This window comes from Manis javanica, chromosome 4 (assembly GCF_040802235.1).
Source record: "Manis javanica isolate MJ-LG chromosome 4, MJ_LKY, whole genome shotgun sequence".
Taxonomy (NCBI): domain Eukaryota; kingdom Metazoa; phylum Chordata; class Mammalia; order Pholidota; family Manidae; genus Manis; species Manis javanica.
In genome coordinates this window covers 32,095,449-32,121,355 of record NC_133159.1, presented here as the reverse complement: position 1 = coordinate 32,121,355, position 25,907 = coordinate 32,095,449, and the positions used below count along the sequence as shown (strand labels likewise).

Genomic DNA, 25,907 nt, shown 5'->3' with positions numbered 1-25,907 from the left:
CCCCAACCCAGCCCCTGGCAACCACCATTCATTCTGTCTCTGTGAATTTGACTATTCTAGGTACCTCATGTAAGTGGAATCATACAGCATTTCTCTTTTTGTGACTAGCTTATTCACTTAGTATAATGTCCTCACAGTTCATCCATGTTGTAGAATGAGTTAGAATTTTCTTCCCTTTTAAGGTTGGATAATATTCCATTGCATATATATAATACATATGGTTTATCCATTCATATATCAGTTAGCACTTGGGTTGCTTCCTTTTGGCTTATGAATAATGCTGCTATGAATGTGGGTACACCAATATCTCTTTGAGACTCTGCTTTCAATTCTTCAGAGTACATACCCCAAAGTGGAATTGCATTTTTAATTTTTTTGAGGAAGCACCATACTGTTTTCCATACAGACTACACCATTTTGCCTTCCCATCAGCAGTGTACAATGATACCAATTTCTCCACATCCTCATCAACACTTACTATTTTCTGACTTTGGTGTAGCCATCCTAATGCCTGTGTAATGGCATCTTGTGGTTTGGATATGCACTTCCCTGATGATTAGTGATATTGAACATCTTTTCATGTGCTTGTTGGCCATTTGTATATCTTCTTTGGAGAAATGTCTATTCAAGCTTTTTGCTCATTTAAAAAGTGTAGTTCTGGAATTGTAGGAGTTCTTTATGTATTCTGCATATTAACCCCTTATCACATGTATGATTTGCAAATATTTTCTCCCATCCTGTAGGTTGCCTTTTCAATCTGTTGATTATGTTTTTGGTGCACAAAAGTTTTAAATTTTGATGAAACCTCATTTATCCCTTTTTACTTTGTCTATACTTTTAGTATCATATCCAAGAAATCACTGCTGAATCCAATATCATGAAGCTTTTCCTCTATTTCCTTCTAAGATTTTTATAGTTTTAGCTCTTACATTTAGGTCTTTGATCCATTTGAGTTATCTTTGGTTATTTTTAATTGAGTTGTCTGCCTTTTTAAAATTCATTTTTCTGAATGAGTCCTTTGTCAAATATATATTGCAAATGTCTTCTCCCATTCTACGGTTTGTGTTTTTCCTCTGTTACTGGTATCTTCTAATGAAAGAAGGTGTGTTTGGCTTTGAAAATGTTGTCAATCTTCAGAAACTTTTCTTCAGGAGTTTTTCATTTTAATGAAGCCCAATTTATCAATCCTTTTTTTAGTGATTATGTGGTTATGCTTTCTGTGAACTGTGTAAGAAATCTTTGCTGGTCCCAAGTTCATAAAGATATGTTTTTTGTGTTTTTTTCTACAACTTTATTGTTTAATCCTTTATATTCAGGCCAACCATCTTTTTCATACTAATATTTGTGTATGGTGTGAAGTAGGGGCCAAGTTTCATTTTTTTCCCATATGGATATCCAATTGCTTCAGCACCATTTATTTAAAAGATTGTAATTTCCCCCACCAAATGCAATTGCACCTTAGTTGCAGATGAGGTGACTATATACATGGCGATGTGTTTTCTTACTCCATTGTTTCCTCTGAGTGTGTCTTGTTTGTTTGTTTATTTGTTTCTTAACTTGTGTTAATACCACACTGTGTTAATTATTATGGCTTTATAATAAGGTCTGTAATTTATGTCTGTTTTCATATTACTAGCCTGACATTGAGAAGACCCATGTAATGATTGCAGACTGAGTGAATAAATAAAGAAATGACTTGCAAAGTGATCATTATAACTACTATATCATTATTAGTACTCTTGTAGCCATCCTGCCATGTGGGCAAGAAAAGTGGTGTCCACAGGTAGTCCCTACTTTTGTCATTGTCCACTTTTGGAATATACTGTATATGTCACCCAGTCTCCCTGGTCATTTTTCCTTATATACTTTATTCTATAATGTGTGTGTTTGTGTGCACATGTGCGTGCACATTTGGCATAATGTATTCTATATATTGCCAGTCATAGTAGCCCAAAGAACTTTACTTAGGAAGCTTGTAGGCAGATGTGCCTTTTGTACCATGGCCATTTATTTAGAAACAAAATGCCATCAAAGGAATGGCTGGACACCTGCTGGAAACTGATGAGAGAACAGGTCAGTGCAACACATGTGGAGTACAGGACTTTCTTAGGGGTGATGAGAAACTGGCAGAAAGCTGATGGCCAGAAGACAAGTCTGCCTGACCCTGCCCATCTCTCATCTCAGGCTTTGCTCTTCCTTAGCTCCATCACCCACCAGTACTTTCTGGACCACTTAAAATCATCAGTTCAAATTAAGTTCAGATGCTCATCAAGTTTCACAGGAATTCAAAAGCCTCTTTTAATCCTTATGTAGAGCAAGGCAGATACAAATAAATGATGAGATAGGTTGGTGGATAGATAACTAAATTTGTAACAACAGATAACTTAGTGGATTAATTAACTACAAGCTTCTGGGTTTCAACAGGCCCTTGTTGAGTCCAGATTACAGCCCCTGCTCTCAGATCATTTTCAGTCTCAATGGGTACAAGATTTGAAACACTGTAAATACTTTTCTAGGTGAAAGAGGGGAGCAGAATCTTAACAAGGCTGGCCCACATGATGGGAGGGAAGACTTTGAGAAATAGTGTTTGTTTATCCAAAATGTTGAGACTGTGATTCAAACCCCCAAGTCCTGTCTGCAAGGATTCAGCTACCTTGAGGGTCTCCCCTGCAGAGGTCACCTGATGGCCATGTTCAGGTTCTGGCTCTGCCATTACCAGCTTTGGGATCTTGTGCCTCAGTCTCCTCATCTGTAAAGTGAGGATAATAAAAGTCCCTGCCTGATAGTTATTGTGTAAAACACTAAATATAGCCCCAACATATATTAAGAGTTCACTTGTTCAGTCTAGACACAGGACATTAGTTAGGATCATCTTTACCTGAGTTATAACAAACACAAATAATCAGGATGAGTCCAGACTTCTGTTGGTCTGGCAGATGGCGTTCTGGCTGCCTTATTGCTTCATCTTGAATGTAATAAGCATTGTCCTTGCTTTCTTTGGGGATATCTCTGGGACTTTGGACTTGGCCTCTCCATGATGTCAATTCCACCTTGGTCCCTGGGCTTTCTGACAGGAAGACAAATACCAGCCAGGTATAACTCCCCCCAGATTGATTGCCTAGGTATCTCTTTGCTATGAGTGGAATTTGCTTTTCAACCAGTGTGCAGAAATACCTAACTCGGTCTGGGCCTTGGGGTTGGGAGGGAGGAGAAGGAAAAGTAGGAATGCAGAGACCACAGTCATCCAAGGAAAATGATTTGAGTCTCCCAGACAGTGAATAATCTACCACTCACTGGGCGAAAGACATCTATCAAGAAGCTCAGCCCTGAGGCTAACAGGGTCACACAGTATGATTTGCATATGAGGAGGATAATTTGGTGCAAGTAGAGCTAGCTGCAGTTAACCCTCAAGACTTCCTGGTTGATCTGGGGGCTGGAAAGGAAGGCAGAATCTACCTGGGCCCTTCTGACCAAGGTCAGCACTCTTGGGGGTTTTCTAGGCAATGGCCTGCCCTTGGGGTTCAAACCCTACCTCTGCCCTTTCTTATAGCACCTGAAGCAATTAGCTTTACCTCTTTGAACCTCAGTCTTGTCATCTGCAAAAAGGGGACATGTATAAGGCTCAATATGTTACTGTTTAGTATAGTTTGGGAACGTGGTAGATGCACTTAAGTATTGTGAAACTATTTTCAGTAATTTACTTAGTGCTGGGCTCAGTGCTAGGCCCTGGAAGTACAAAGATGAAAAAGACCCAGTCCAAGGGGAGAAAGTGTGCTGGCTAGATGCTGATGAAGTGATGAAGCTGCAGGCCTGATCCAAGGCACATATCTTGGGCATCTCAGGGAAACAGCACTATTTGACCTATTAGATTAGTGGAAAACTTCTTCCCAACATGAGCAATCCATTCATCAGACCCTAGGTAGTGCCTATGTTCCATGAGTGAATCCAGAACAGACAGAGTGTGGGGATAGTTGCTCTGAAAGCCTGATCCAGCCCAGCAAACATGCCCCTGACCATCCCAAGGGATGGACTGTGCCCACCACCTGCTTTCTAAGGGTTAGTACTAACCCCAGGTCAGTTAGATTGTTTGGCACAACTGAGTTTTCACAGTTTGGAGCTTATTATTGTCATTCTAGTGCCTAGGAGGTAATGTGTGGAAGCTCCTGCCCATGCCCTGAAACCACCCAGCACAGTGTGGGGGCCCCGCTGACAACTCTGGGTTTGGGAGCCCCAAAGCCCTGCCTGAGAGAGAGGCAACAATCTTGACATTCCCATGGCCACATCCCAGCCTCCCACCTAGACTAAAATCCCTTTCTTCTCAATCTAACCATCAGTATTTTCTCCACCTTTCAAAGCCCATCTCAAACACCTCTTCTGGGAAGCATTCTGTGACTCCTCTGTGAAATTAGCCATCAGACTCTTATCTGCACCTGTTCCCTGGGGAACAGTCATGTGTGAAGGCAGCGAGGTCAAGAGCATGTCAGTTAGAGCTGGTGCACAGTGCAACTATGGGTGGAGAGGAGGCTGGGGAGGTTAGGTGGGGCCTGACTGTGGCTATAATGAAGCTGAAATGCCATTGGCTGCATCTGCCTGCAGTGGGGAGCTGTTAAGATTTCTTGACAGTGGGAAATGCCTGTTGGTGACTGAAGAACTTTCTCTTTCCACAGTGAATGGTGGGGTGGGGCAGGGAGAGGCTGGGAACCCAGAGTTAAGGTGATAAGTTATAGGAGGCAGATAGAGGAGTGTCATCAAATGCCAGGCTGTGCAGAAGAAAAGTGTGTGTCAGATTGCATGGAAAAATTTGTAAAAATACAGATTCTGGAGCACTTTTGCAAGATATTCTGTTTCAGTGGAACTGGGGTGGGCTAAAACTTTGCATTTAGAAGACGCCCTACAGTATTCTGGTGGGGTGTATGGGGAATTACTCAGTAATGATTCTGAGACAACTGGATAACTATACTGGGAAAAAATTAAGCTTTATCTCTACCTCATTTCTTACACAGAAATAAATGTCAGGTGGAGCCAAGATCCAATGGAAAGGAAAGAAAGGAGGGAGGGAATAAGAGTAGAAGAGAAGGATGGGGAGAATGGGTGATGAAGAGGTGGAGAGGCATGAGGGAGGGACAGGAGGGAAGGAAAATAAACCATAAAAGAACTAGAAGAGGTTCAGGAGCCAAGATGGCGGTGTGAGTAGGGCAGTGGAAATCTCCTCCCAAAAGCATATATATTTTTGAAAATACAAAAAATACAACTAATCCTAAAAGAGAGACCAGTGGATACAGTACAACAGCCAGGCCACATCTGCATCTGCGAGAACTCAGCACCTCATGAAGGGGGTAAGATACAAGCCATGGCCCGGCAGGACCCAAGCGCACCCCCCACCCCAGCTCCCGGGCGGGAGGAGAGGAGTTGGAGTGGGGAGGGAGTGGGAGCCCAGGACTGCTAAATACCCAGCCCTAGTCATCCGCACCAGGAGTGCAGACACACAGTGCATGGTGTGCTGGATATTAGGGAAACGGAACAGTAAAGTCTGCGAGTGGGTCCCCACAGCCAGTGCCCCTGGGACAAAAGAAAAGAGATGCTTTTTGAAAGTCTTAAAGGGACAAGGACTCCACAGATGGACGGAATTGTTCCGGCACACTCAGCCCAGCAGCTGGGAATCCCGGGGAACACCAGAAGCCCTAACCCCCTGGGTGACAGCACAGCTCAGAAGCCCCTCACAGCGATAAACAGCCTCCCATCCATTCCCCCTCCAGTGTGGCCCCACCATAGCAGGGTAGCAGCCTGAGAGTGGCCACACCCACAGCAACTGCCCAGAGCCTCCTCCGCAGCCACCTGGGCCGGACTCAGAGGCCCAACCAGCATGTAGCAGCCCAGCAGAGACAGAGGAAGCCGGGACAGGGTGCAAAATGTTGCCATTCTCGCAGGAGAGTAGATCTGGCATGCCTGCCTCTCCCTGCAGGTCTCTGAGCTGCCCCAACGGCTGCCCTGCTGCAGCAGCTCAGGAAATAAAACCGAAGCTGCTCACCGTGTGCGGGACATTGTTCTCCCAGCTGACACCATGCCAACTGCCCACAACTACCTCTATCGCCATGAAAAGGCAGAAGAATTTGATCCAGTCCAGGATTACCCAGACAACCCCTGAGAGGGAGCCTAGAAAGATAGATTTAACCAATCTTCCTAAAAAAGAATTCAAAATAAAGGTCATAACCATGCTGATGGACCTGCAGAGAAATATGCAAGTGCTAAAGGATCAAGTTAGGAGGGAGAATACAGAAAGAAATAAAACAATCTCTGGAAGGACTTAAGAGCAGACTGGATGAGGTACAAGAGGCCATTAAGGGAATAGAAATCAGAGAACAGGAACACAGAGAAGCTGAGGCAGAGAGAGATAAAAGGATCTCCAGGAATGAAAAAATATTAAGAGAACTGTGTGACCAGTCCAAATGGAACAATACCTGCATTATAGGGGTACCAGAAGAATAAGAGAGAGTAAAAGGGATAGAAAGTGTCTTTGAAGAAATAATTGCTGAAAACTTCCCCAAATTGGGGGAGGAAATAGTCTCTCAGACCATGGAGGCCCACAGAACTCCCAACACACAAAGGACCCAAGAGGACAACACCAAGACACATAATAATTAAAATGGCAAAGATCAAGGACAAGGACAGAGTAATTAAAGGCAGTCAGAGAGAGAAAAAAAGGTCACCTACAAAGGAAAACCCATCAGGCTATCATCAGACTTCTCAACAGAAACCTTATAGGCCAGAAAAGAATGGCATGATATATTTAATGCAATGGAACAGAAGGCCCTAGAACCAAGGATACTATAACTGCACAATTATCATTTAAATATGAAGGAGGGGTTAAACAATTCCCAGACAAGCAAAAGTTGAGGGAATTTGCCTCCCACAAACCACCTCTACAGGATATTTTAAAGGGACTGCTCTAGATGGAAGCACTCCTAAGGCTAAATAGGTGTCAACAGAGAAAATAAAATCACAGCAAAGAAAGCAGACCAAGAAATACTAACTAAAGGCAAAAAATAAAATCAACTAATCACAAAAGCAGTCAAAGGAAACACAAAAGAGCACAGAATAAAACACCTAACATATAAAGAATAGAGGAGGAGGAATAAGAAGGGAGAGAAACAAAGAATCATTAGACTGTGTTTATAATAGCTCAATAAGTGAGTTAAGTTAGACAGTTAGATAGGTAAAGAAGCTACCCTTGAACCTTTGGTAACCACGAATCTAAAGCCTGCAATGGCAATAAGTACATATCTTTCAATAATCACCCTAAATGTAAATGGACTGAATGCACCAATCAAAAGACACAGAGCAACAGAATGGATAAAAAAGCAAGACCCATCTATATGCTGCTTACAAGAGACTCACCTCAAACCCAAAGACACACACAGACTAAAAGTCAAGGGATGGAAAAAGATATTTCATGCAAACAATAGGGAGAAAAAAGCAGGTGTTGCAGTATTAGTATCAGACAAAATAGACTTCAAAACAAAGTCACAAGATATAAAGAAGGACATTACATAATGATAAAGGGGTCAGTCCAACAAGAGGATATAACCATTATAAATGTATATGCACCCAATACAAGAGCAACAACATATGTGACACAAATACTAACAGAATTAAAGGAGGAAATAGAATGAAATGCATTCATTCTAGGAGACTTCAACACACCAGTCACTCCAAAGGACAGATCCACCAGACAGAAAATAAGTAAGGACACAGAGGCACTGAACAACACACTAGAACAGATGGACCTAGTAGACATCTACAGAACTCTATACCCAAAAGCAGCAGGATACACATTCTTCTCAAGTGCACATGGAACATTCTTCAGAATAGACCACATACTAGGCCACAAAAAGAGCCTCAGTAAATTCAAAAACACTGAAATTCTACCAACCAACTTCTCAGACCACAACGGTATAGAACTAGAAATAAATTGTACAAAGAAAGCAAAAAGGCTCACAAACACATGGAGGCTTAACAACATGCTCCTAAATAATCAATGGATCAATGACCAAATTAAAATAGAGATCAAGCAATATATGGAAACAAATGACAACAACAACACAAAGCCCCAACTTCTGTGGGGCACAGCAAAAGCAGTCTTAAGGGGAAAGCATACAGCAACCCAGGCCTGTTTAAAGAAGGAAGAACAATCACAAATGAATAGTCTAAAGTAACAATTATTGAAATTGGAAAAAGAGGAACAAATGAGGCCCAAAGTCAGCAGAAGGAGGGACATAATAAAGATCAGAGAAGAAATAAATAAAATTGAGAAGAATAAAACAATAGAAAAAATCAATAAAACCAAGAGCTGGTTCTTTGAGAAATTAAACAAAATAGATAAGCCCCTACCCAGACTTATTAAGAGAAAAAGAGAATCTACACACATCAACAGAATCAGAAACAAGAAAGGAAAAATCACAATGGACCCCACAGAAATACAAAGAATTATTAGAGAATACTATGAGAACCTACATGCTAACAAGCTGGAAAACCTAGAAGAAATGGACAACTTCCTAGAAAAATACAACCTGCCAAGACTGACCAAGGAAGAAACAGAAAATCTGAACAGACCAATTACCAGCAACAAAATTGAATCGGTAATCAAAAAACTACCCAAGAGCAAAACCCCTAGGCCAGATGGATTTACCACGGAATTTTATCAGACATACAGAGAAAACATAATACCCATTCTCCTTAAAGTTTTCCAAAAAATAGAAGAGGAGGGAATACTCCCAAACTCATTCTATGAAGCCAGCATTACTCCAATACTAAAACCAGACAAAGACCCACCAAAAAAGAAAATTACAGACCAATATCCCTGATGAACATAGATGCAAAAATACTCAACAAAATATTAGCAAACCGAATTAAAAAAATACATCAAGAGGATCATACACCATGACCAAGTGGGGTTCATCTCAGGGATGCAAGGATGGTACAACATTCAAAAATCCATCAACATCAACCACCACATAAACAAAAAGATAGACAAAAACCACATGATTATCTCCACAGATGCTGAAAAAGCATTTGACAAAATTCAACATCCATTCATGATAAAAACTCTCAACAAAATGGGTATAGAGGGCAAGTACCTCAATATAATAAAGGCCATATATGACAAACCCAGGGATACCCACTCTCCCCACTGTTATTCAACATAGTACTGGAGGTCCTAGCCACAGCAATCAGACAAAACAAAGAAATACAAAGCATCCAGATTGGTAAAGAAGAAATCAAACTGTCACTATTTGCAGATGACATGATATTGCACATAAAAAAACCCTTAAGACTCCACTCCAAAACTATTAGAACTAATATCAGAATTCAGCAAGTTGCAGGATACAAAATTAATACACAGAAATCTGTTGCATTCCTATACACTAACGATGAACTAGCAGAAAGAGAAATCAGGAAAACAATTCCATTCACACTGCATCAAAAAGAATAAAATACCTAGGAATAACTCTAACCAAGGAAGTGGAAGACCTATACCCTGAAAACTACAAGACACTCTTAAGAGAAATTAAAGAGGACACTAACAAATGGAAACTCATCCCATGCTCTTGGCTAGGAAGAATTAATATTGTCAAAATGGCCATTCTACCTAAAGCAATCTCCATATTCAATGCATTCCCTATCAAAATACCAACAGCGTTCTTTAATGAACTGGAACAAATAGTTCTAAAATTCATATGGAACCACCAAAGACCCCAAATAGCCAAAGCAATCCTGAGAAGGAAAAATAAAGTGTGGGGGATCTTGCTTCCCAACTTCAAGCCCTACTACAAAGCCACAGTAATCAAGACAATTTGGTACTGGGACAAGTACAGAGCCACAGACCAGTGGAACAAAATAGAGACTCCAGATTTAACCCAAACATATATGGTCAATTAATATATGATAAAGGAGCCATGGACATACAACGGGGAAATGACAGCCTCTTCAACAACTGGTGTTGGCAAAACTGGACAGCTACATGTAAGGGAATAAAACTGGATCACTGTCTAACCCCATACACAAAAGTAAATTTGAAATGGATCAAAGACCTGAATATAAGTCATGAAACCATAAAACTCTTAGAAAAAAACAGAGGCAAAAATCTCTTGGACATAAACATGAGCAACTTCTTCATGAACATATCTCCCCAGGCAAGGGAAACAAAAGCCAAAATGAACAAGTGGGACTATATCAAGCTGAAAAGCTTCTGTACAGCAAAGGATACCATCAAGAGAACAAAAAGCATCCTACTGTATGGGAGAATATATTCATAAATGATAGATCTGATAAAGGGTTGACATCCAAAATATATAAAGAGCTCACACACCTCAACAAACAAAAAGCAAATAATCCAATTAAAAAATGGGCAGAGGAGCTGAACAGACAGTTCTCCAAAGAAGAAATTCAGATGGCCAACAGACAGATGAAAAGATGCTCCACTTTGCTAGTCATCAGAGAAATGCAAATTAAAACCACAATGAGATATCACCTCACACCAGTAAAGATCGCCACCATCCAAAAGACAAACAACAACAAATGTTGGCGAGGTTGTGGAGAAAGGAGAACCCTCCTACACTGCTGGTGGGAATGTAAACTAGTTCAACCATTGTGGAAAGCAGTATGAAGGTTCCTCAAAAAGCTCAAAATAGAAATACCATTTGACCCAGGAATTCCACTTCTAGGAATTTACCCTAAGAATGCCACAGCCCAGTTTGAAAAAGACAGATGCACCCCTATGTTTATCGCAGCACTATTTACAATAGCCAAGAAATGGAAGCAACCTAAGTGTCCATCAGTAGATGAATGGATAAAGAAGATGTGGTACATAAACACAATGGAATATTATTAAGCCATAAGAAGAAAACAGATCCTACCATTTGCAACAGCATAGATGGAACTAGAGGGTATTATGCTCAGTGAAATAAGCCAGGCGGAGAGACAAGTACCAAATGATTTCACTCATATGTGGAGTGTAAGAACAAAGAAAAAATGGAAGGAACAAAACAGCAGCAGAATCACAGAACCGAAGAATGGACTAACAGTTACCAAATGGAAAGGGACTGGGGAGGATGGGTGAGGAGGGAGGGATAAGGTGGGGGGTGGAAATAAAGGGGGCCTTACGATTAGCATGTATAATGTGGGGGGAGTGCATGGGGAGGGCTGTGCAACACAGAGAAGACAAGTAGTGATTTTACAGCATCTTACTACGCTGATGGACAGTGACTGTAATGGGTTTTGTTCGGGGGGAGTTGGTGATGGGGGGAGTCTAGTAAACATAATGTTCCTCATGTAATTGTAGATTAATGATACCAAAATTAAATAAATAAATAAAAGACCTAGAAGAAATTTGGGTGGCATTCTTGGGTGTGAAACTTAAAAGTCATAAAGGGAAGGATTGATGATATATTTGATCACACAAATAAAGTTAAAGACTACTGATAAATAGGGATAAATGTTTGCAGATCATGTATGAAGGATATCCCCCAAATCAAGAGTTTATATAAACCAATAAGGAAAATACAATCCAACAGAAATTTAAATAAAGGAAATGAAAAATAACTGCTTGAATAAAATGCTTGCCTAATAAATTTATACAAAGTTCTAAGCCTTACTAGAAATCAAGAAATACAGGCTTTTAAAAAATAACATGTCACTGCGGTAGGCAGAATAATGATCCACAAAGATGACCACATCATAATCTCCAGAACCTGCAAGTATGTTGGCCTTTCATGGTAAAATGACTTTGCATGTGTGATTAAATTAAGGCTCTGGGAGTGAGGAGATTATCCTAGATTATCCAGGTGGGCGCAGTGTGATCACAAGTGTTCTTCTAAGTGAAAGAAGGAGGCAGGGAGTCAGGGTTAGAGTGAGTCAATGTAAGAAAGATGTGGCTGGCCACTGCTGGCTAGTTTTGAAGACGGAAGAAGCCATGTGCCAAGGAATGCAGGCAGCCTCTAGAAGCTGGAAAATACAAGAAAATGAGGTCTTCACTTGAGCTTCCAGAAAGAAAAATGGCCCTACCTTGATTTGAGCCCAGTGAGACTTTTTCAGACATTTGAACTGTGTAAGTATAGGATAATGGTGTTGTTTTATGCCAGTAAGTTTGTGGTAATTTGTTAGAGCAGCAATGACAAACTAATACAACCATTTTGCCTCTTGCATAGGGAAATATTAAAGAGATTGGTTATATTCTTGGTAGGAAGGAGTTTGAAGAAACAGTCTTCTCACACAACTGGTAGTAGTGTAGATTTGTGATTTTAGAGAGTTATGGGTCAGCACCCACCAAAAGCTTCAAGTTTGGGCCAAGTATTTCCCCTTCTAGGAATTTATCCTGTGGATATACTGACATGAGCATGCAGAGGACATTCTAATGCTTCATGGGGCTCCAGCCACCTCACCCTGCTCTTCCTTGTTGGGTTCTCCTAATAGCTAGACCTATGAAAGCTTCTGGAAATGGGAGCTGAGTTGTCCGATAGGTTAAACAACTGGCTGTTGAAGCTCAGGTTTTCCTCATGGTTCTAAGGCAGTTTCTAAGTCAGAGCTCTCTGAGGGTTGTGGCCTCAGTAGCAGACAGTGTAGATCCCATTGCTGTTATGACACCGTCAGCAGAGGATGTCCATCCCCCCTCAGCCTCTGGCTCAGGCCTCCTTTGGCCCAGCTCCTGGGCCCTATCAGGGAAACCCTCTACTTTGGACCTTATGTCACTGGTGATTTTTTTAAATTTTATTTTGGTATCATTAATCTACAATTACATGAAGGACATTATGTTCACTAGGCTCCCCCCCTCACCAAGTCCCCCCCACATACCCGTTCACAGTCACTGTCCATCAACATAGTAAGATGCTGTAAAATCACTACTTGTCTTCTCTGTGTTGCACAGCCCTCCCTGTGCCCCCCCTAACACTATACATGTTAATCATAATGCCCCCTTTCTTTTTTCCCACCCTTATCCCTCCCTTCCCACCCATCCTCCCCAGTCCCTTTCCCTTTGGTAACTGTTAGTCCATTCTTGGGTTCTGTGAGTCTGCTGCTGTTTCATTCCTTCAGTTTTCTTTTGTTCTTATACTCCACATATGAGTGAAATCATTTGGTACTTGTCTTTCTCTGCCTGGCTTATTTCACTGAGCATATTACACTCTAGCTCCATCCATGTTGTTGCAAATGGTAGGATCTGTTTTTTTCTTATAGCTGAATAATATTCCATTGTGTGTATGTACCACATCTTCTTTATCCATTCATCTACTGATGGACACTTTGGTTGCTTCCATATCTTGGCTATTGTAAATAGTGCAGTGATAAACATAGGGGTGCATCTGTCTTTTTCAAACTAGAGTGCTGCATTCTTAGAGTAAATTCCCAGAAGTGTCACTGTTGATTTTTACAGGGGTAAATTCACCTCGCCAATTCTCTAAAGAAGCAGGGTATTTTTTATCTGTTACTTCAAGCTTATATTAAAATTTTACACATACCCTCAGAGGCCCAGAAGGTAGAAAAGAGCCATTTTTTTAGTGTCACTTGGTCACAGTGATTAGAAATGGTCCTTCTAAAGGAGTTAATGAGTTAAGTAAAAAAGTGTTTGTGCCCATCCGAATTGCAATCCGTCCCAAGGCTGAGGCCTCTGAGTTCCCAGACATTTGCCCCACATCTGCACCCACAGCTCCAGCTGCCCCTTCCCCTGTCCCCTGTATGAAGAACCTCAGGCCTGTCATGAGGGGTGGAGCAGGGCACAAAGCCTAGAACACTGACCCAGGAGTGGAAGGACCAGTGCAGCCCTGGCTCTTCATTGCCCATGAGGCTCGAGTGCCTGCTGTGCAGAACGGAAGGGTGGGTCTTGCGGCTGCTGGCCTCACTGAGTCCACAGCACTGACATATCCTGGTTGTCCCTCCAGAGGCCGGAGGTACCAGAGCCAGGTCGCAGGTGTAGGCAGAGTGCTGACCCTGGGCAGGCGGTGCTGGCCCACCAGGGCACCTGATGACACAACAGTCTCCTGGCTGTCTCCCTCATCCACCCCACCTGTCCTGCCTACCTGGCCTGGGAATTGCTCTGCTTCCCCACCTGCCTCTGGGCTGCCTGTGGCTCAGTGAAGGGAGAATGGCAGGACTTGGCAAGGTAGGGTCCTCCTTGGCCAACTGACCCCCCACTCAGACTGCTAACTCACCGCCAGTCACACTGCAGGGTCCCCTCCATCTATCAGAAGAAGCAAAGCTTATCACTAGCTAGTATTTTGGGGGTGCTTTGAGATTCTTGCATGGAAGAGTCAATAGAAATAGTAAGTATAGTAGATGCTTTATTATCCATACACAACACCCATGGGCCTCTACCCAGGCTCAGCCGGGCCTGAGAGTCACAGACAAGCCCAGAGGACAGCTCTCTGTCTGCACCACAGATGATGTCTGCCTGGTGCTTCCTTAGCTTGGTTAAGAGAGGCCTGGGGTGATGTCACCAGGATGAACTCCCCAGTCTTAGCCGGGCTCCCCATTTCTCCCAAACAGCAGTGGGGTTAGGACATAAGTTGAAAGGCTTCTGTGCTGTTAAGATTCTTGACACCAGTTGATACAGCCATGGATACCCATGAATACAGCCAATGATACACTGGTTACACCAGTTACCCATGATACACCAGTTGATACCCATGGATACAGCCATGTCCCTTGGAGCCAAGCCAGTGCTTCTGTAGGACAAGGAACCACAGACCACAGAGCCCACTGTGCCACAGGAGTCATAGCAGGCATTTACTCCTTAAGGTGGGGGATGAGTCCTGGCCAGGCGCAGGAAGCACTGGGTGGTCGGATTCTGCCACCATCGCTGTTCAGTTTTTAGGGACAATCACATCACCCTTCTAGGCCTTAGTGTCCTCACCTGCTGGTGAAGGGATTACACTAGACCACTAATCTCTAAGAAACCATTCAGAGACCTCAATGTAATTTCAGTCCTTATAGCAAAGATCAAAAGTTATACTAGATACCCATAGTAACAAGTTCCATAACATCTTTCTGTGTTGATAGATAGTAACTACATTAGCTGTGGTGAGGATTTAATGATGTATATAACTGTTGAATCACAATATTGTGTACTTGAAACAAATATACTACTGTATGTCAACTATACTTCAATTTAAAAAACAAAAAAATTAAAATGTAAGAGAATGGAAAGGCAACAAAAAAAAAAGTTTGTGCTAGACACCCAGAGACAGCACCTGAGCCTGGTTTGGATCACAAGGTAAACACTGATTGTAAGGGTAACCATTTGTTCCAGTTTGCCTGAAATAGCCCTGGTTTATCCCTGTTGCTATTCCATAATTGTTAGTAATGCCTCTTTCAGTCTCAAAAGTGCCCCAGTTTGGATATCATACGTAGCCACCCCATGACAGTAATATGGTGAGATGAGATTTCCCTGCCTTCCCCACATTTACCCTACCTTGGGAGAATGCTTTCTCTGCATGAGTCAAAGGATGCCTTTGGCTGCTCAGAGAACAGCCCTTGCTGAGTTGTGACCTTCCATTGACAAAACCAGTGCAGAACTGCATTTCCTGAAAATCATTTGAAGACATAAGTGATCTCATACACCATTCACTGCCCCATCTTAAGTGCCACATGAAAAAAATTTCTTTTCAAGTAACCTATTGCTTCATTCAAGGAATTTAGATATTTTTTCCTCTATGGCTATAAATACTCTATAATAGGCCATATCTCCCTTTTCCTCTTGGCTGCCAGGAAGCTCACATATAATTGTGAATTATAAAAACACTTTATATAGATATAGAGGAATTATAGAAACACTATAAACTTTGTAATTGGCATACTAGTGTTCTTTCCATCCCACCAAGCCTGACTTCTTGCCTTATTGACATTTGCCTTTGTTTTTATTATTATTTACAGTTTTCTTATGTTTATTTATAGTTTGTCATTCTTTTATAAATATTTGTAGTTTTCTAATAGTACATTGAATTCTTGGTAGAACCAAGAGAGAAAGGAAACACAAAAAGAGTAAACTTACAGGATATAATTTTTAGCTAATAGATCAAACCATCTGCCCCTACATGGCATATCACTGTGTCCAAAATCATGCCATTTGAGAGGCAATCATTTGAGTCTTTCAGACTTGTTAAAGTTCTGAGCTCCCAATAAAAGTGGGAAGAGCAGACTCTTCAAGTCTCCTTCAGCAAACACCCAGGCGAGGGTACAAAGGAAGCCTGAGGTCAGGATGCCAAGGGCAGAGTGTGCTTACAGGAGAGGGCAGAGGGCACTCACCCAGGCCCTCACCCAGAGGACCGATACCTGCACGAGGCTGGTTGGGGAATGAACTCTGGGTGCTGGCCTTGCCTCTTCAGAACATGGGACCTTAGCAGGCCACCTTCCCTCTGGGGTCCTCTGTCTACTCCAGTGGAAAGTAAGATGGTTGAGCAAGATGGAGGCCACAGTGACGTTTAATGTTGCAGTTCTGACTGTGCTCCCAAGATGCACTCAGACCCCAGGAAGCCTAGACTTCCTGACTTCTGGCTAGCCCTGGGAGAACTCACACACTTGGGGCTCTACTCAGACCAACTTTGCCTCCCAGATTGTCAAGGATTCCCATTCTGAGCCACTTCCAGGGTATCCCTGGGGAACTTACTGAACCAAGAAAGGCTGTAAAGCTGGAGGAATCTGCCAGCTATTGGTGGTATGTAGTATCAGGTGGTCATGGCTGTATTAGACTGTGAGCTCCCACAGCTGGGGCTTTGAGCTTCACCATGAAGGCTCAGGAGGGATTAGCAAGGGGGATGAAAACCATGAAACCATGAATAATGCCCTCATGGATAACTCTAGAACCCAGGGACAGAGAGAGTAATAGGGACCTGAGAATAATCCACCCCTGGAAAGCTCATCCCTGAATAACACCCCCAGCACCTCCTGCACCAGCTACAGGACCAGCCAGCTTTCTTCCAGCAGCACCCACATCTATCATCACATTGGGCCCCACTGCAGCCCCAGGCACAGTTGAGGCAGGAATTGCCATTGTCCCATTTTATAAATTAAGCAACTGAGGCCTCAAGATTCACCCACTTGAAGTTGCTCTCAGAACAGAGACACCCCACAGTTCCCAGAGCTCATCCTGCCTTCTGCCCCCAGTGCCCCACACAGCCATAGTCCTCAGAACCACAGTTGGCCTGAGTCACCAAGCACCACAGTGAATGTGGGTGAGGGGTACAGACAGCACTCAGGCACATGAAGTTGGGGTGCTGTGTGTTCTGGCTGAGTCTCCCTGTTAACCTTTCAGGAACCTCACTGGGTCTCAGAGTCCCAGCGGCCCCAGGCTGTGGACGAGTCACAGTAACCCTGTCTTCTCTTTTGTGTGTGTATTTCTATGTGTGCTTTTGCTGAGTAGAAGAGCGTGAGTTCCCCTCGGCAGCTGTTGATCTCCAATGTGAGACTAAAGGGCAGAAGAGGCCAGAAGGAACCACCCACAGCATCCAGTGTGGCCACTATCGTGCCAGGACCAGGAATGACTGGGCCATGCACAGAGATGTCTCCAGCCTTCAACGTTTTGCATAGCATACAGGGGACTCATGGGTGGCCACTTGCCACCACCAACTGAAACAATACGATGGCAACATTGACATCCTTCATGACATTTCTACAACAGACATTCAGGCAGAAAGTGCTGGTGCATTTTCTGTCTGCAAAGTAGAGGGCCATGCCTCACTGATGTGAATAGTTTGGGCCCTGATGACCTGCTCTGAGTCCACTCGCAGCCAGTGACACTTGCAAAAAATTCCCAAAACCGTCTGGGTTTGGCTTCTGCAGCTCTTGACCAATGTGGCCAAAGCCAGAGGCCTCCTTGGGACGCTTGGATTATTCATAAATGCAGCCTGCCCCGACCCTCCCTGAATAGCATCTGAAGTCTCTGTGGAGGTCATGGATCCTGAACAAAGTGTCAAGGGCGCCAAGAAGGCTGAGGGAAGTCCCCGGAAGCGGCTGACCAAAGGAGAGGCTGTTCAGACCAGTGTTGCATCCAGCACCCCATACCCAGGCAGCAGTGCAGCCGCCACCCAGGAGGGCCCCCTCGCAGAGCACCCAGCCCCTCAGCCCTTCCAGGGCCCCTCGTCAGTCCTTAGGGAAGGCCCTCAAGAGAAAACAGGCCAGCAGCTGAAGCCCCCCAGGAGGTCCGGCACTGAAACCTCTGTCCACATCTCGCAGCTCCCGCAGCACCCTCTGACACCAGCGTTCATGTCACCTGGCACACCAGAGCACCTCCTGGAGGGATCCACGTGGCAGCTGGTCGACCCCATGAGACCCGGACCCTCAGGCCCCTTCGTGACCCCTGGGCTCCATCCTCAGGGCCAGCTCCTCCCTCCCCATGCTTCCATCATCCCCCCTGAGGACCTGCCTGGCATCTCCAAAGTCTTTGTGCCCCGTCCCTCCCAGGTCTCCTTGAAGCCCACAGAGGAGGCACCCAAGAAGGAGAGGAAACCACAGAAGCCAGGCAAGTACATATGCCAGTATTGCAGCCGGCCCTGCGCCAAGCCCAGCGTGCTCCAGAAACATATTCGCTCACACACGGGGGAGAGGCCCTACCCCTGCGGCCCGTGCGGCTTCTCCTTCAAGACTAAGAGCAACCTCTACAAGCACAGGAAGTCCCATGCCCACCGCATCAAGGCCGGCCTGGCCTCGGGAGTGAGTGGGGAGATGTACCCCCCGGGGCTGGAGATGGAGAGGATCCCAGGGGAGGAGTTTGAGGAGCCCACCGAGGGAGAAAGCACAGATTCAGAGGAGGAGACGGGCACCCCGTCTGCCGCTCCCACAGAGCTCTCCCCCAGGCCGAAGCACTCCCTCCTGTCCAGCAGTTTGTATGGCTCTGGGAGCCAGGGCTCCAGCCATGAGCGCTGCTCCCTATCCCAGTCCAGCTCAGTGCAGTCGCTTGAGGACCCCACTCCATTTGCGGAGCCCCCATCTGAACACTCCCTGAGCCATAAACCCGAAGACACCCACACAATAAAGCAGAAGCTGGCCCTCCGCCTAAGTGAGAGGAAAAAGGTGCTCGATGAGCAGGCTTTTCTGAGCCCGAGCAGCAAAGGGAGTACCGAGTCTGGGTATTTCTCCCGTTCTGAGAGTGCCGAGCAGCAGGTGAGCCCCCCAAACACCAACGCCAGGTCCTATGCGGAGATCATCTTCGGCAAGTGCGGGCGGATCGGGCAGCGGACAGCCATGCTGACGGCCACCTGCACCCAACCCCTCCTGCCCCTGTCCACCGAAGACAAGCCCAGCCTGGTGCCTTTGTCAGTGCCCCGGACACAGGTGATCGAGCACATCACCAAGCTCATCACCATCAATGAGGCTGTGGTGGACACCAGTGAGATAGACAGCGTGAAGCCAAGGAGGAGCTCACTGTCTCGGCGCAGCAGCATGGAGTCACCCAAATCCAGCCTCTACCGGGAGCCCTTGTCATCCCACAGTGAGAAAACAAAGCCCGAACAATCACTGCTGAGCCTCCAGCACCCGCCCAGCACCACCCCCCCTGTGCCTCTGCTGAGAAGCCACTCAATGCCTTCTGCCGCCTGCACCCTCAGTACACCGCACCACACCTTCCGAGGTAGCTACTCCTTCGACGACCACATCACCGACTCGGAGACCCTGAGCCGCAGCAGTCAAGTGTTTACCTCCCACCCCCGGATGCTCAAGCGCCAGCCGGCCATCGAACTACCTTTGGGAGGAGAGTACAGTGCCGAGGAGGCGGGGCCGAGTGGCAAAGACACAGCCTCCAAACCCGCAGAAGAACCTGACCCCAAGGAAAGCGAACTCACCAAAAAGACCAAGAAGGGTTTGAAAACAAAAGGGGTGATCTATGAATGTAACATATGTGGTGCTCGGTACAAGAAAAGGGACAACTACGAAGCCCACAAAAAATACTACTGCTCAGAGCTTCAGATTGCAAAGCCTGTCTCTGCAGGTGCTCATGTGTCTTCGGAAGCCGAAAAGAGTGAGGCCGAGCATGAGCCCTGGTCCCAGATGATGCATTACAAACTGGGAACCACACTGGAGCTCACTCCACTGAGGAAGAGGAGGAAAGAGAAGAGCCTCGGGGATGAAGAAGAGCCCCCTGCCTTTGAGTCAACAAAAAGTCAGTTTGGCAGCCCCAGGCCATCCGATGCTGCCCGGAACCTTCCCCTGGAGTCCACCAAGTCACCAGCAGACCCAAGTAAGTCAGTGCCCTCCCTGGAGGGACCTATGGGCTTCCAGCCAAGGACTCCCAAGCCAGGGTCTGGTTCAGAATCAGGGAAGGAGAGGAGGGCAACGTCCAAAGAAATCTCTGTCATCCAGCACACCAGCTCCTTTGAGAAGTCCGACTCGCTGGAGCAGCTCAGTGGCTTGGAAGGGGAAGACAAGTCCCCGGCCCCATTCTCATCACCCCCACCTGCTCCTCACGGACGCCCAGCTCACTCCCTGCAACCCAAGTTAGTCCGCCAGCCCAACATTCAGGTTCCTGAGATCCTGGTGACCGAGGAGCCTGACAGGCCAGACACAGAGCCTGAGCCACCCCCAAAGGACCCCGAGAAGACGGAGGAGTTCCAGTGGCCCCAACGCAGCCAGACACTTGCGCAGCTCCCAGCTGAGAAGCTGCCACCCAAGAAGAAGAGACTGCGCCTGGCAGAGATGGCCCAGTCATCGGGGGAGTCCAGCTTCGAGTCCTCCATGCCTCTGTCTCGCAGCCCAAGCCAGGAGAGCAGCGTCTCTCTGAGTGGATCCAGTCACTCCACCTCCTTCGAGAGGGATGACCATGGAAAAGTGGAGGCTCCTGGACCCTCATCCGACATGCGCTCCAAACCCTTGGGCTCCCACATGCTGACTGTCCCCAGCCACCACCCGCATGCCCGAGAGATGCGGAGGTCAGCCTCAGAGCAGAGCCCCAATGTTTCCCATTCTGCCCATATGACTGAGACACGCAGCAAATCATTCGACTATGGAAGCTTGTCCTTGACAGGCTCTTCTGTGCCAGCACCAGTGGCCCCAATGGCCCCAGTGGCCCCCGCAGCCCTGCCAGAGAGAAGAAAATGCTTTTTGGTGAGACAGGCCTCTCTGAGCAGGCCCCCAGAAATGGAGCCAGAGGCTGCCCCCAAGGGAAGACAGGAGAGTGAGGAGCCGAAGCCTTCATCCAGTAAACCTACGACCAAAAGCTCCTCGCCCCAGATTTCCTCATCAGCCACCTCACACAGTGGGCACCCTGGAGGCAAGGGCCAGATGCAGGACAGACCCCCAGTGGGGTCCACTCCACCCTACACAGAAGCACTGCAGGTGCTCCACCACCCCATTGCCCAGCTGCCCCTGCATGAGAAACCATACCTGACCCCACCTGTCTCCCATTTCTCCTTCCAGCACCTATTGCAGCATGAGCCAGGGCGGCCTTCAGAATTCTTCTCCACCCAGGCCATGTCCAGCCTCCTCTCGGCACCATACGCCATGCCCCCGATTCCTCCCTCCTTATTTCAAGCCCCACCACTTCCTCTCCAACCTACGGTTCTGCACCCAAGCCAGCTCCACCTCCCCCAGCTTATGCCTCCCCCAGCCAACATCCCCTACCGACAGCCCCCTTCATTTCTCCCCATGCCGTACCCTGCCTCCTCAGCACTCTCCTCTGGATTCTTCCTGCCCCTGCAGTCCCAGTTTGCCCTTCAGCTCCCTGGTGATGTGGAAAGCCATCTGCCAGAGATCAAAACCAGCCTGGCCCCACTGGCCACAGGAACCACTGGCCTCTCCTCCAGCACAGAGTACAGCAGTGACATCCAGCTGCCCCCTGTTGCTCCCCCAGCCAGCTGCTCAGCACCCACATCAGACCCTCCACTGGCCCCGCCCACCTGTCCAGGCACTATGGTGTCCCTGGTTGTGCCCGTCCGCATTCAGACTGACATGCCATCTTACGGGAGTGCCATGTATACCACCCTCTCCCAAATCCTGGTCACCCAGTCCCAAGGCAGCCCAGCAACTATGTCTCTTCCCAAGTTTGAGGAGCCCCCAAGCAAAGGAACAACTGTATGTGGGGCAGATGTGTATGAGGTTGGGCCTGGACCAGCTGCGGTAAGTGAAGAGCAGAGCAGAGGTTTCCTGACTCCATACCTGAGAGTGCCTGTGACAATACCTGAAAGAAAAGACACTTCCCTGTCATCAGAGAGTGTCTTGAGCCTGGAGGGTAGTTCATCAACAGCAGGGGGAAGCAAACGTGTTCTTTCACCAGCTGGCAGCCTTGAACTTACCATGGAAACCCAGCAGCAAAAAAGGGTAAAGGAAGAGGAGGCTTCTAAGGCAGATGAAAAACTTGAGCTGGTAAAACCATGCAGTGTGGTGCTTATCAGCACTGAGAATGGCAAGAAGCCAGAGAAATCCCACTTGAGCAGCCAGGGCCAGGGCAGGAGGGAGCTAGAAACACTACCCAGCCTGTCCTCAGACCCATCTGACCCAAAGGAAATTCCTACTCTTCCTCACCCATCATCACCCCATGTGACAGCCCCAGGCTCAGAGGCTTTGAAAGAATATGCCCAGTCATCTGGTAAACCTCATCGAAGAGGGTTGCCCACACTAAGTGTGAAGAAAGAAGATTCCAAGGAACAACCTGACCTCCCTCCACTGGCACCTCCCAGCTCGCTGCCTCTGTCAGAAACGTCCCCCAGGCCAGCGAAGTCACAAGAAGGTACGGACTCAAAGAAGGTACTGCAGTTCCCCAGCCTCCACACGACCACTAATGTCAGTTGGTGCTATTTAAACTACATTAAGCCAAATCACATCCAGCATGCAGATAGGAGGTCCTCTGTTTACGCTGGTTGGTGCATAAGTTTGTACAACCCCAACCTTCCGGGGGTTTCCACTAAAGCTGCTTTGTCCCTCCTGAGGTCTAAGCAGAAGGTGAGCAAAGAGACATACACCATGGCCACAGCTCCGCATCCTGAGACAGGAAGGCTTGTGCCATCCAGCTCCCGCAAGCCCCGCATGACAGAGGTAAGTTCATCCTTGTTTTTCTTCTCCCCATTGATTTTAAAAGCCTTTGCTGAGCTTTTAAAGTCACATTCTCCTCAGATCTCATTTGCAAAACTAGAGCCAGATGAGTGGGCAGATTGTCATCTGTGACTGGTCACCTTATAAGAAAATGTATTTATCAGGTTTCTTTGTCAGTGTGTCCCTCATATCATTGGATGAGATGCACTTCAATAAAGTGAGCTTTAGAGTAATCCTGCTTTCCCATTAGCTTGTAAAATCAAAGACACAATCTCATCCAGGAAAAAAAAAATTCTCCAAAAGACTGAGTTGGAAAAGTTGTCTGATGAGAATGCCTTCAGTAATTTTAAAACTTTATGCCACACATTCATATGTTTCTCCCCTGTCCTGTAAGTCTTTTCCTGCTTTTCTTAGCCTCTACGCCTGCTGTTTCTGTTCTCTGGCACCATTCAAAATCTTCTCATTTCTGGAGATTTTAGAATTTTATAAAAACATCTCTTGAAATATTCCTTCTTTCTTTTCAGTGAGTAGGGTAGCAAATAGAACTTGGCTGCAGTATTCCTCTTTACCAGGAGATATCAATATCACTCACAATTTGACCCACCAGAGCTGTGATCCAGCCCTGAATAAAGGCTCATATTTACTCCTCCACTGCCTCTGACCTGAGCCTGCATCTGGAGCCATAAAATGAAGTGATCCTTGCAAGTTCAAAAAGTTTGAAATTTGATAATTCCAAGTTTGCTACACAAAATGACACCTTCATACCCTGACAAGGCCAGCCTAAGGATTCAGGCTATGATGCATAATGCTAACATGGCATTTGTGGAATAACAATTGGTCTTGTTAATTGAGTAGCTCATTGTGCCAGGCACTGTGCTGGATTCTTGAAACCAGGCAATGCTTATCTCTACCTGTGAGAAAGTGGAACAATCTCCATTCTATAGATGAGGGAACTGGGGGTCACAATGTGATGGAGGTCAAGTTCATATGGCAAATATTTGGCAAATCCAGACCTATCAGACTCCAAAGAGTCTATTTTTCTTCTTTTAATTATTTGAAGAAAGAAAACCTTAAAAATGACTGCAAATTTCAAGATGCTCATTAGTGTGTCTTCAGAACAGATGTTTTGACCAAATCAGGCATAAATCCTCTAAATTCATATTATAGGTAAATGAACAAAACTGTTTTATAACTTCTCCTATATTCACATCCTCCTCTTTTATCATGGAGTGAATTTTGTGCATTGAATTTGTCCTTAGCTTAACTGGATATTCTTCACAGAACTACTTCCTGAATTTATTCTCTGAATGTCTTTGTTCAGTCTACAGACATCCTAAATGAGATTTCTACTTTTGCCATAATCATCAATGAGGATTTGTTCTCCCATGTCTCTTGCTGGCTATAGCTACTCCCAAGATGCTGTTGTAATTATAGTCATACTTACAATTTTGTGTGCACCTACTATGTGCCAGGTACTGTGCTAAACTTTACTTTCATACTCCAACCACCCTGTAAGTTAGGGTACTGTATCACCATTTCATGGATGAGGAGACCAAAGAAGTGAGGGAACTTGCACAAGGCTGCACAGTAAATGGCAAGGCCTGGATTAAAAACCTGATGTCACTCCAAAGCCCTTTCTGACAATCTGGACTGCCTCTCTGTTTTAATGACTGTACACTAAAAGACCACTTAAGAAAAAGGAAGAGTTAATGTGGCTTAATTGGGTTTGGCAATCATTTGGTTAAAATGCTACTTTTCTAAAATGAGTTGAAATGTGCAAACTTTTTCTTGGAATATTCCATTAGATTCACCGGCATGTTTCCTACCAGAAGTTCACCAATCTGATGCATTAATGTACTGCATGGTCACTGTTTGATACCTTGCTACAATTACATCTCTTTCTCTGGACTCTGCTTGCAAAGTTCCCAAAATGGGGAGCTCATTCACCCCTTCTTGGTACAACCCAGCTCATCTTTGGACAGTGCTTTAAGAAAGTTCTTCATGGTACTGAGCTGACAGTTGTCATCCTGTTTCCATTCTCCATTAGTATCTCTCAAAAGGCCTTCTGGGCTATCTGAACATTTTAAAGTTCATCTTAACCATCTTCATGTAGGTCTAGGCCACCTATCAAGTTCGAATTTGGTCACAGATATTTTTTCCCTATGTATAAGCCCTGGAGAAATCCAAGCTTCTACAAGAGTTCACTTTGCAGTCACATTCTGTTCCCTGGGTTTCTCTTTCCTTTTTCTCCTTTGAGATCATTTTGGCCACATGCACTAATGTGAACAGATTAAGAACAAGAACTATGATGCCAAATTGCCCAGATTTGAATCCTACTACCTCACTTTATAGCTGTGTGGCCTTGGGCCAGTTACCTAACCTCTCTGTGTCTTGGATTCGTCATCTGTAAAATAGGAGTTCATAGGAGTGTGGAGACAATTAAATGGCTTAAAATATGAAACATGTATGAAACAGTGCTTGGCACATTGGCACCCAGTAATTGCTTTCACCTATAGTTACCATATTATTACCATGACAAGCCAAAGAGGATCTTGGTCCCTTCACCCAGTCCCAACAATGTTCCCTGGTAGAGTGCTGATAGCCTGCTTGAGCTTAGCCCAGACATCATGGCTGGTTGTGAGAGAGAAGTTGCCCACCATCCTGCTGGAGGTGCCTTGGTTGTTCCAAGGGTGGCCCAGGTGGCAGGCCAAGACGAGAGTGAAAACAGCGCGCTCTGGAAACACACGGGTATTGCACAAAACCAGCTAACTTCTGCTAAAGCAGCAATCCATATGTTCACTTGGTTTCCACTCCCCCTCTCCAATTCTAAAGAGGTTATCTGAGGGCCACTGACTCACGGAAGTTGGCCCTGGAATGAATCTTCAAGGTAGTCTAAATCCTCTCAG

The 25,907-nt window shown here is 45.6% G+C and overlaps 1 protein-coding gene across 11 annotated transcripts in view; it reads left to right on the top strand.

Moving 5' to 3' along the window:
* The window catches only part of HIVEP3 (HIVEP zinc finger 3), a 474,019-nt gene that overhangs the window by 396,799 nt on the left and 51,313 nt on the right, over window positions 1-25,907 (top strand). For all 11 annotated transcript variants that reach the window (XM_073233752.1, XM_073233748.1, XM_073233749.1 and 8 more), the window contains one exon: window positions 17,405-23,004. In XM_073233752.1, coding sequence (XP_073089853.1) covers window positions 17,935-23,004 — 5,070 coding nt within the window. In that variant the 5' untranslated portion in view covers window positions 17,405-17,934. The remainder of the gene's footprint in view (window positions 1-17,404; window positions 23,005-25,907) is intronic.